Source organism: Sprattus sprattus, assembly GCF_963457725.1.
Source record: "Sprattus sprattus genome assembly, chromosome: 21".
NCBI classification, from domain to species: Eukaryota; Metazoa; Chordata; class Actinopteri; order Clupeiformes; family Clupeidae; genus Sprattus; species Sprattus sprattus.
Genome location: NC_137919.1, coordinates 5,497,275 through 5,509,774, shown reverse-complemented (window position 1 = coordinate 5,509,774; position 12,500 = coordinate 5,497,275). Strand labels below are relative to the sequence as shown.

Sequence of the window (12,500 nt, the reverse complement as noted above, 5' to 3'; positions counted from 1 at the left end):
CTCTCTATCCCTCTCTCTCTCCCCCGCTCTCTCTCCCTCTCTATATCCCTCTCTCCCTTTCTCTCTCTCTATCCTACTCTCACTCTCTCCATCATGGCCTCCGGTCCTTTCCAACACCTCCTGTGACACAGGACTTCTGCTGCTCTATAAAAGGAACACGGAAACGCTTTGTCACATTTTTTTTTGTTTATCCAAGCCCGGTAGGGGTAGTTTATTTTTTTGGAGGGGTGGTGCAAGTGGACACAAAGCTGGACCCTTGAGGTAACACTGAATGGCTAACTGAGAGATCAGCGAGAGAGAGAGAGATGGCAAGAGCTTTCAGATGGCAAGAGAGCGGTTCTGTGGTCTGACCGTGAGCCACACTCAACCACACTGGCCTGTCATGTTGCGTTAGGCTCTGCAGAGACAGGGAGACGGGGGGCATAAAAATAGACACCCCTTCTTCTGCCCCGCCCCTGTCGCATTTGGGGAAATGGTTTGAGGTTAAAAGGGAGAGACAACGAGTGTGTATGGAGGGAGAGAGAGAGAGAGAGAGAGAGAGAGAGAGAGAGAGAGAGAGAGAGGGCGAATGAGTGAGGGAGAGAGAGTGAATGAGTGAGAGAGAGCAAGAGAGAGAGTAAGCGAATGAGTGAGAGACAGAGGGAGAGAAATATCGAATGAGCGAGGGATAGAAATGGCGAACGAGACAGAGACAGAGATGGAGAGAAAGAGAGTGAGCAAATGAGAGAGAGAGAGTGAGCGAATTAGTGTGAGAGAGAGAGAGAACAAGCAAATGAGTGAGTTAGAGAGAGGGAGAGAGAGAGCAAAGGAGCCAGAGAGAGAGATAGAGAGTGAATGAGTGAGAGGGAGCGTGAGAGAGAGAGAGCAAAGGAGCGAGAGAGAGAGATAGAGAGTGAGCGAATGAGTGAGTGAGTGAGAGGGAGGGAGCACGAAGGAGCACGCGAGAGAGAGAGAGAGAGAGAGAGAGAGAAAGTGAGAAGGAGGGGAAGAAAGGCAGGGCAAGATGAGGTGAGCCGTGACAGGAACAGTGAGAGATGAAGGGACATATGAAAGGACAGAGGTGGGGGAGAGGACAGATTATGTCTTCCAGTCAGCCCTGATCACATCTCATGGGTCAGAACCTTTCACACTCCAGTTCTGAGTTGCATAATAGTAGGGTATCCAGGAATGATACTCGATCAACCCTCTTACTCCATAAAAAGGTTCTAAGATCCTCATACTTCATAAAATGGTCCTTCTAGGTCCTCTTACTCCATAAAAGGGAATTCAAGGTCCTTTTACTCTATAAAAAGGTTCTTCAATGACCTCATACTCTAGTAAAGAGCTTCTTACTCCATAAAAAGGTTCTTCGAGATCCTCATATTCCACAGAAAAATTCCACTGGGTTTCTGTTTAAAGGTAACCATAGAAACAATACAGGGATAATATAACTAAACTTCTAAAGAGGAGATATCACACAATGACAACAGTCATGACTGAGACCTAATATCTATCTATCTATCATGGTGATTTAATCATGAGTCAATAATTACCCAATTTAATCAGACACACACTCCCTTTGAGCCATAGAAGACAGAGCCCGGTTAATAGAAGTGTACCTCCTTAGGGAGAAAGTTTTTCCCTTTTCTTCGTTTCTGTCTAAACTTTTTTTTTTTTATCTTTGGAGTTTCCTTTTTCTGTCTAAGCCATGGTCTGTTGGGTAAGAGCTGAGACCATTATTGGAAGCTCTGTGAGGTTAATGTCCTTGCCAGCTAAAAAGGCCATTCACTGTTTCTCACCCACTGCAGCTGACTTCAAACCCAAATCTTGAGCAGCAATACGGCCTTGTTCGAATCTAGTGCAAACCAGGACCAGATGTTTTCCAGTTTGCTGTCAATGACTGATCCACTCACTATAACTGTATGTATGTATCCAGTGTATCTATGTATCCACTGTATGAATGTATCCATTCCACTGTATGTATGTATCGACTGTATGTATGTATCCACTGTATGTATGTATCCACTGTATGTATGTATCGACTGTATGTATTGTATGTATCCACTCACTCACTCATTTGTCATTCCTCACCACCACTCCAGTTTCCCCTGCAAGATCATAAGTGGATCTTTCGACAGTGATGTTCTCATGGCAACTGGCCATGAGGGTATTTCAAGAGGTTCAGTAATTGCCATCTTTGGTCTATTTTTCTTTATTTCATTGTATTGTGGAATCTCTGTGTGGAAACAGTTTTCATCCCGAACCCAGTGTATCCACTCTTTGCAGATATGCTCTCCTCCGTTGGACATGACAGCCATCTGATGTGTGTGCGTTCGCTATAATGTGAGTGAATGTGCATGTATGACCGCTATGATGGCTGTATGAGTGTGTGACAGCTATGATCTCTGTGTGTGTGTGTGTGTGTGTGTGTGTGTGTGTGTGTGTGTGTGTGTGTGTGTGTGTGTGTGTGTGTGTGTGTGTGTTGGGGGAGGGGAATTTGACGTTAGCCTCCGGAAAGACTGCCAAGCACAGATAACCGCCGCTGACTTGTCTCGTCTGGCTATACGGGAACCCGCATTGCGCGCGCCCCCGCCTGAATTGCGATGCTCTGCGGCGATTCGCAATGTCGATTCTCTCCGGGAGCCTAGACGGATTAGATTGGATTACCTCTAGTCTGCCGGGAGAAATAACAGGAGCGGTTAATTACTGTCACCATCAGATACAAATTCGGATTGGACCAGTTTTGCATGTTTTGTTATGAATCATTGAAATGCTGCAAAAAAAACAAACAATGCGTGACCTTGATGACAACGCACCACTAGAGAGAGAAGCTGAAAATGTCGTGGTAGAAAGTTAACGTTATTAAGATGTGTGTATTAAAACATATAAAAATACGCGTCCGTTATCCAAAACCTGCGGTTCATATATATAATTGGTTTGGTTGCGCCTCCATTGGGTGGCAGCAACGTGCCACACGGTAGCTATAGGCATTCTGAAACAGTACTTGGTCCCTACATAGTCAAACGTCTGAAACAGAGTATATTGCAATGATTAACGATGATTCTGCGCATAAAAGCAAAACGAAGAGCCAAATTGATTTTAAAAACCTTCCTACAAGTATATGTTTTTCGACAATCCTGCAAACATAAATGCATTTGTCATTTCTCATCAGCCAGCGGACTGTATAGCCCTGATTACTGATTCTAAAAAACTATGACTATGGTGACTATGGTGATGGTGACTATGGTGACGAGGAATAAACCCAGTGTGTCGACGGGGACGCACAGGGAAGGCCCCACCAGGACGAACCTAGAAATGAGAAGTAAGACCTGGTCAGGTCAATACAAAAAAAGCAAAGATAACTTAAATATCCAATACTTTACCTTCGTTAAGATATCTGTACAATGGATGCGATATGTTAACGAAAGACTCCCCGGTGCCCTCTAAACTAATAAAGAAATAAGCAAAGCAATACAGGACTGAGGACTGAATTTACGCCAATGATTGCACATGTTCTGTTAACCTATAGGTCCAAATAGTTTAGCGATGTATCAATGCTGACCACCAATGTTGATAACATGTAGCAGTAGTTATTGTACTGTTACTGTAAAAGAAGTAGACTATATCTTTAAATGTGTGCAAATAGTTGATGTGTATTTATTTATTTACATATTGTGGGACGTTTTCAAGGGATGTATGTATTTTTAAGCCAACATCCAGCTCCGTTCTCTTATCCAGGAATGAAAAAGAAATTACTTCAATAAGATAGATACATAGATAGAGTATGTTTATAGTACTCTGCTGTTTTGCCATTAGGGGACAAGATAGCGTTTGTGGAGCTAGGTGGAAGATTTCCTGAAAGTCCCTTCTTGCCTCCTTTTAAGACTCCTTATAAGTCTCCTTATAAGACACTTATTCTTACGTTATCTGAAACGTTGATATGATAGAGTGTCTTACAGTTGTGGGAATTTACCATGAGCCATACCCAGTGGCTGCGGTCATAACACTTGACTTGACTTAACTATGTACAAGTTGGAGTTTTCGCTGATAGATATTGTTCAATCACATGCTATTTAAGTTCTCGGAGACTTAAAATATGTAGGTCCAGTGACCTCTTGATAAGCTACCACTTCCGTAAATGTCATAGGTCTAAATAATAAAAGACAATGGCAAAAAAAAGCTTAGATAATCCAGGCAACCTTGGCAGTTAAACACAACAGACAATTAAACATCGCTTAGATTCAATTTGCAATTTAACTTACTGCATTACGCGCGCGTGTATACGTGTTTGTGTGTGTGTGTGTGTGTGTGTGTGTGTGTGAGAGAGAGTGGGTGAGAGAGAGACGGAGAGAGAGAGAGAGACAGAGAGCGAGAGAGAGACTCTACCCCTCCCATCTGATTCAAATCCGATCCGATGCTATGCGTAAGCGTGTCTGCGAGAGAATCGGAGATTTGATAGTGTCCAGCCACACAGCAGTGCCGACCAGGGTAAAGCAACAAGACACCGGGACAGGACAGCACCGCAAAGCAAGCGAGCCCCCCTACTAAGGTAAACAGAGACCCCCCCTCCCTATTGTGCATGAGAAGTGGGCGTCTGCCAAATTTAATATTTCGAAGGATTAGTTTGTAGCCTACTAGTGTGAGACTGTGCTACTCTCGTTTCGCATTTGTCAGTGGTTGCTCAGCGATGGCCGAGCGCCACCGGGAAGCCACGAAACAAACGCGCGATCAAATGAATGAATGAACAAGTGAATGTATGGCTATATGAATGGAAGAATGCAAACTGAATACATAGCATTGGTCACGTCGTCGTGTAACATGCATGGAAAACACCATGTCATTATAATGCATTGGAGTACACGACTGCCTGTTGTGTCTTGATGGCATTGGCGAACTGTAGGCAGTTGCTGAGTCACACAATTACGAAATCGCTGCAACATTCACGCCTCCGATTTAATTTTTTTGGACATTTGCTTCAACGATTTTGGCTACTGACATCCACACGTAGAATTACACTGAACGCTGTGAGAAGGTCGAGCAGCCTACATGATAGCAACAGTAGGCTACACTCTCCCAGCAGCGAAGAGACGCAAAGCCATGTATGAGAAACACCAGGCTATAACAGGTCCTGAAGTTACTGAAGGCGATAAGTAGGCTGTACGCTCACATCCGTTATAGTCAGTCACTTCAATGGTGTAAAAGTCCATTCTGCACAACCTTACAGATAGGTTGACAGTGTGTTCCTCATATGCACCTCATTTGTAACATGGATCAGTTAATCGATAGCTTCATTACAGTATTCCAAAAGTATTTTTTCATTACCACAAGCACCACGAAAGCTAGATTGTGATGCTAATAGTTGGAAGGTAATGTGTTAGTGGCCAAGCGCCCAGTGCTAAGCGGTAAAGTGGCCCACAAGTCGTAGCCTAAGATATTTCATGAATTATTGATACAGTAGACATCCCTACGAATTCAAACAATTTCTAAAGATATCAGTAAACACATAAAGGTTGGTGTTCCCCTCAGCTATGATCCCCATGCAGCCTATTTTAACCCACCGAAAACTTTGGGTTCGATTTACAAATCTGCCATGAAGTTCAACAGGTATGTGTTTTCATCTGGGTTCTCCAGCAGTGCGTTGTGTTTTAACTTTGCCCTGTTTGAATCTTTGACTGAGCGCAATAAACAAGTGTTACGCCACCAACACCGCAGTCAGCATAAAGAGGAACTGATAACAGTCCTGTCAAGTAATTTCTGAAGTTGTCCAACGTGGACTTCATACGCAACATACACTCTATCGAAGGAAGTAAGACTGTGGTCATCTTCAGTGAATGTGAGCGGATTTTTGTTTATATTTGTTTTCAGAAACGGCTTGCGTGATTGACCGGCCAAGCAGGTCATCTTACCACCGGCCATGGCTTCGAAGCTAGACCCCAATGTCCTATACGTCCGTGAGACCCAGGAGCCCCTCTCCTCTCCGGACTCTGACCGGCTCACCCACGCGGAGGCCGGCGACGAGTCATCGGACAGCGACGGGGAACCAGAGGAGACTTCACACAAACTCATACGAAAAGTGTCGACCTCCGGTCAGATTCGGGCAAAGGTAAGTGACGACTCGACGAAGACAAGCAGTGCTCATTCAGTTATACCAACCACGGCGACTGGTTACTTTATTCACGACCTCCACAAGCGTTCTGGTACACACACACACACACACACACACACACACACACACACACACACACACACACACACACACACACACACACACACACACACACACACACACTTCTCGCTGATTTGAATATAGCTTACGGGTCTAGTATTCGACTGGACCTGCAGTTGTGTCAGAACTTGAAAACTTTGAAGCGACTGTTCATTGAGGTCTTTAACCACTTGTGCGCATGCTTTCTTCGTGTCCTCCAGTGTGTCGTGAATATATGACAAGCATAGTAACGTTATCACGTACAAATACGAAAGTATTGCTACGGAAGCCGCGCCGTGTTTACAGTAGACAGTGTCTGGTTAACCTGTTCCCGCATTTCAGCCATTTGGTATTGATCACAGAGATATCACAGCGAGTGACTGTATATCGAATATGGCAATGCTATTTGTTCTTTTGTGTCAATATCAGCTTTTTGTTCCTGATAAAACTGAAGGTGTGTGTGTGTGTGTGTGTGTGTGTGTTGTGTGTGTGTGTGTGTGTGTGTGTGTGTGTGTGTGTGTGTGTGTGTGTGTGTGCGTGAGAGAGAGAGAGAGAGTGGTTATGAGAGAACACGCTTTGCCTATAGCTGTTTTCAGGTTGATGTTTCACTGTAGCCCAAATAGCTTTTAAATGATTTTTACTGCGCTAAAGCTGTTACTGTTGTTACTTGAAATCGCATGCACAGAGTAGCCATGTATTGATACTCTAGGAGTTGTATGTGGTCATGTATTGGCTATTGGACCTGTGGCTCGGGTGTCCTGGACGTGTGCCCTACTCTCTCTAATTACAGCCAAGATGTAGGCTACTCTCTCCTGTGTCTTCAGTTCTCTTGCCGGTGGAATCATAAAAAGTCTAGCGTACATCCGGTTCAGCCTGAGTGTTTGAGCTCGTCTGAATTTGAATAGGTCAAATTAGTATTTTTTTATTTTAGGTTACAATCAACTTCTAAATGTTTCTTTTGTGTGTGTCTTTTCCCCGTGAAGACTTTCCACTGCATTCTCATGAGTATTTGAAGGGGACAAACTGTTTTGCTTGTGCAAATAACCTCGCATGTATCACCACCACGGTGTGAAATCGTTAAAATGTCAGCAACGAAACGTTGACCGCGCAAGCCATTCCAGACGCACGAGCTCACTGATTGGTTGCCAGTGTTTGTTTTTCTCTTGTCACAAGTCCAATTGTTTGTTTTGTGTCTAGTAATGCTTTTTAGCCAATCAAATGATACTTCAGAGGAGGGAGAGGTCAGGGATTATGTAGGTTATGCGGCCCTGAGTCTCTCAATCCAATTGTTTATCTGCCTTCTGTGGTTAGCTTGGATACACCTGTTTCTGCCAGGCTGGGATATCAGGCTGTGCCACTAATGAGCTCCGGTGGCATGGAATCACCTTGCTAGGCTAATTAGACCTGATGCTAATTAAATCATGGCGTCCCTCAGACGTCGCACTCAGTCTCTCACACTATCCTCTCTCTCTATCTGCCTCTGTCCTATCTCTCGCTCCATCCCTTCTTATCCTCTCTCATATCGTCCTCTCACTCGCTCTCTGTCCTCTATGCCTGGGCTCTCCTCTCTTTCTCTTTCTCTTTCTCTCTCTCTCTCTCTCTCTCTCTCTCCTCTCCTCTCATTTTCCTCTCTATCCTTCCCCTTTTTCTACACCTCTCTTGTTCTGTCTACTGTCTTTTTACCCCTCTCTCTCTTATTCTCACCTTTTTCACATTGTCACACACTGGCTGGCCCTACCCATCCACACTGTCTACTCTTAAGTGTTCTTAAATACCTCAATCTATGTTTAAACTACCAGTCTACCACTACCACAGTGTAATAATAATAATAATACATTTCATTTAAAGTGCCTTTCATGACACCCAAGGTCGCTTCACAAACAATCATCTCATTACAATTACAATAATCTCATAGAAATAAATAAAAATAAGAAAAATAAAAGTCAGTCAGTCAGTCCATAAGCTATCTTGAAGAAATTAGTTTTAAGTCTGCTTTTAAAGTCAGTAATTGAGTCACAGTGTCTGATGTAGTCTGGCAGTGACTAATAGACCTACTTTAGGGATGTAAACACTAGGGGCATAGAACACTTCACATGATAAAGCAATTTTATTGTGTTAACATGTGTGCTACCATCAGATTTAAATGTCACATATTGGATTCGTAAAGCAACACTGTGAATGAAAAGCACTGTGTGATATATGAAGCAATATACATACTATTTTTACTAATATTACATAGGAAAGAAGAGTACCGCATTTAAAGACCACATCCTTTCCTCCAAATGAGAGGTTATGTTGGGGTAGAGTAGACATTTGATGTATTATGGCAGGGTCCCGTGTATTGTACTGATGGGGTAGCCCATGCTGATGGGCACTGAGACCCAACCCTGCAGGTAGGGCTAGTGGGTGATGCTGAATCATTTGGCTGCGGCTGCGTGTGAGCTGACCGTCTGCCCCAGACGCCGTGTCTGCAGTGGGTATCTTCACCGTTGTTTACCTGCAGTCAGGTGATCCAGATTAACCTGCTCAGTGAAGCAGGGATTTAGAGCCTGCTGCAACGACAGGCGGATTGGACACTCTTACTGTGGGGGGGGGGATGAGTAGGAGTGTGTGTGTGTGTGTGTGTGTGTGTGTGTGTGAGTGTGTGTGTGAGTGTGTTTTATATGTGTGCGTGTGTGTGAGTGTTTTATGTGTGTGTGTTTCTTTTATGCATGTGTTTGTCTCTGTGTGTATGACAGTATTTAATGTGTGTGTATATGTGCGTGCATGGTAGTGTGTGTGTGTGTGTGTGTGTGTGTGTGTGTGTGTGTGTGTGTGTGTGTGTGTGTGTGCGTTTATACCATCGTGTCATTAAACAGACACAGCATATGCTCTCTTCCTCCCTTCCATTAGAAGCTTCCCCCCCGGTGTTTGCCTGGTCATTGAAATGGCACCATCAGTGATCCTCAAGCGTGGCATGTCGTTTGAACCGGATTCAATTAATTCATTATCGCAACTTGTAGCAAGCCAGGCGCCTGACACACACGCACACACCCACACACACACACACACACACACACACACACACACTGCTAACCCTTCCCCTGCTCCTAACAGAGAATATACAATTTAGAATTAGTCCCCCCCCATACACACATATATACATGCGCGCGCACACACACATACGTATATACATGCGCACCCATATACATGCATGCACACACACACACACACATAGATGCGCACACATATACAGTACATGCATTCACACACACACACATACATACACACACAGATGAGAGGAAGTGACCAGAGTCTTGGCTTCATAAAGATCAGGCAATTATCAGGCAATTATCATTATGAAAAATCACGCCAGTTAAAGTCATTATTGCATAAAAGCCTAATTGCACATGCTTTACTCCACTCCGGGAGCATTGTGAATATAAAACTCTCGTAAAACAGGAAATTAAGCCGTTAGTCACCAGATCATCCGTTAGAAGGATCGCAACAGGCACTGTACTAGTTGGTGTTGAGTGCAGAATATGAACAGGTTCACTGTGTTTTTGAAAGATTGTAGCCGGGTACCAGCTGCCTTGGACTCGTACCCAGGTCTAGTTGTGATGGGGCCAGGTCTAGTTGTGATTGGGCCAAGTCTAGTTCTGATTGGGCCCAGGTCTAGCTGTGATTGGGCCTGGTCTAGTTTTGATTGGGCCCTGGTCTAGTTGTGATTGGGCCCAGGTCTAGTTCTGATTGTGCCCTGGTCTAGTTGTGATTGGGCCAGGTCTAGTTCTGATTGGGCCAGGTCTAGTTTTGATTGGGCCCTGGTCTAGTTGTGATTGGGCCCAGGTCTAGTTCTGATTGTGCCCTGGTCTAGTTGTGATTGGGCCAGGTCTAGTTCTGATTGGGCCAGGTCTAGTTTTGATTGGGCCCTGGTCTAGTTGTGATTGGGCCCAGGTCTAGTTGTGATTGGGCCCAGGTCTAGTTGTGATTGGGCCCAGGTCTAGTTCTGATTGGGCCAGGTCTAGTTCTGATTGGGCCCTGGTCTAGTTGTGATTGGGCCCTGGTCTAGTTGTGATTGGGCCCAGGTCTAGTTCTGATTGGGCCCTGGTCTAGTTGTGATTGTGCCAGGTCTAGTTGTGATTGGGCCAGGTCTAGTTCTGATTGGGCCCAGGACTATTTCTGATTGGGCCCAGGTCTAGTTGTGATTGGGCCCTGGTCTAGTTGTGATTGGGGCCTGGTCTAGTTGTGATTGGGCCAGGTCTGGCACAGGGCCGATCTCTCTGGAAAGTTCTGTAACACCTGCTGTGTGCTGTTTGTGACACAACGCAGCAGTAACTCAGGCCCAACATCAGTGAAGCCTAAGGGACCGTGTTGTGTTGGTTCTGTTCCCTTCTGTTGTGTTGGTTCTGTTCCCTTCTGTTGTGGCGCTGATGGAAACCTACCCTCAACCCAATCCATGGCCCCCGAGAGAGAACATAAAAGCCAGACAAGGACTCATTTTGTAATTTTATTAAGGGACCATAAAGGTCAATCTGAAGTCTTTGTTTTTTTTTCCGTAAAAAAATTACAACACTATGAGTTATGTGGAAGAGCTTAGGAGGAAGCTGACCGAGGAGGAAATGCTTGTGAATGTGTCATCATCATTAGTTCCCACAATGCATCAGAAAAACACCCGACATGTCCAGAATAGATGAGTGTATTTACATCGACCTTCTCGGCAGACAGAATCAGAGAATTTTCAGCATATTAATCAGCTGTTAGCCAATGAAACCCCGTCAAAACAGGGTGTAAAGGTAGAGAATTGCAGCATATTAATCAGCTGTTACCCAATGAAAACACGTCAAAACAGGGTGTAAAGGAAGAGAATTGCAGCATATTAATCAGCTGTTAGCCAATGAAAACACGTCAAAACAGGGTGCGAAGGAAGAAGCAAGAAGGAGCTGAGTCTCCCAAGTCTCTTTAAAACATGAACTCCAGGCAGTGCCCACCCACACAGACAGACACACACGCACGCACGCGCACACACACACACACACAAACATAGACACACACACACACACACAGACACATAGACACACACACACACACACACACAGAGACACACACACACACAGACACACAGACACACACAGACACACACACACACACACACACACACACACACACACACACACACACACACACACACACACACACACACACACACACACACAGACACACACACACACACACACACACACTTCACTCAGCGCCCACGCAGCAAGGGCTGGGGCTGCCGGCCAGGGGTGCCCCTCAGACATGTACAGCTCAGGATAGGGAGTTGTCTGTGTGTGTCACGCTCTCACCAGCTGAAAATGACCCGAGCGGGTTAGGGGGACAACTCGGGAAGGGGTTCAGATTCAGTCGTGGGAGGGGGCTCAGTGATGGTTCTGGTGGAAAAAGATGTGAGTCTTTGGAGAGGATGTGTGTCGAGGGAAGGTAAGGAAAAGGATGTGACTCCTGGGAGATGATGTGTGTCGAGGGAATGTAAGAAAAAGGATGAGAGTCCTTGGAGATGATGTGTGTTAAGGGAAGGTAAGGACAGATTGGCCCTGTCAAGCCCCTTGAGTTTACAGGTTAACTCTGGATCAATACCCAAGAGGTTATGGCAGCAGAGTCACAGGCAGGGCATATGGGGATACAAAGCCCATCTCTTACACACACTAATAGACACACACACACATACACACACACAGAGACACACGTGTACCCACTCATTTACACACATGTACACACACACAAGCGTACACACACACACACACTCACTCTTCACTCAGACCTCAAAGGCCAGTTTGAAAAGAGGCACATTTTTGTTCCTTGTCTGCACACTCGCACACACGCACACACGCACACAGAGACACACACACACTGAGACACACACTCACACTCACACACAGAGACACACACACACACACACACGCACACACTCACACACGCGCACACCCGCACACCCGCACACGCACACACGCACACACGCACACACAGAGACACACATACACAGAGACACACATACACAGAGACACGCACACACACTCACACACACACACTCACACACAGAGACACACATACACAGAGACACACACACACACACGCACACACAGAGACACAGTTGCTTTAATCATTTTCCTCCGCTGATGAATACTGCTCCCCTTTGGTGCCTGGTCTCAAGAGAGGTGAATCCAGGCAGTTTCCATCATATGATATCCTCAAAAAACACCCTATCCTCCATCATAAACCAGACAGGATATGTGGGTGTGGGTGAGTCTGTGTGTGTGTGTGGATGAGTCTGTGTGTGTGT

At 45.2% G+C, this 12,500-nt stretch overlaps 1 protein-coding gene across 1 annotated transcript in view; it reads left to right on the top strand.

The window, feature by feature from the left end:
- Nucleotides 1-5,893: 5,893 nt before the first annotated feature.
- The window catches only part of LOC308382214 (diacylglycerol kinase eta), a gene marked incomplete at both ends in the record, with an annotated part of 106,148 nt that continues 99,541 nt past the window's right edge, over nt 5,894-12,500 (top strand). The window contains one exon of the mRNA XM_080859907.1: nt 5,894-6,082. Within this exon, the coding sequence (XP_080716033.1) occupies nt 5,894-6,082 (189 nt within the window). The remainder of the gene's footprint in view (nt 6,083-12,500) is intronic.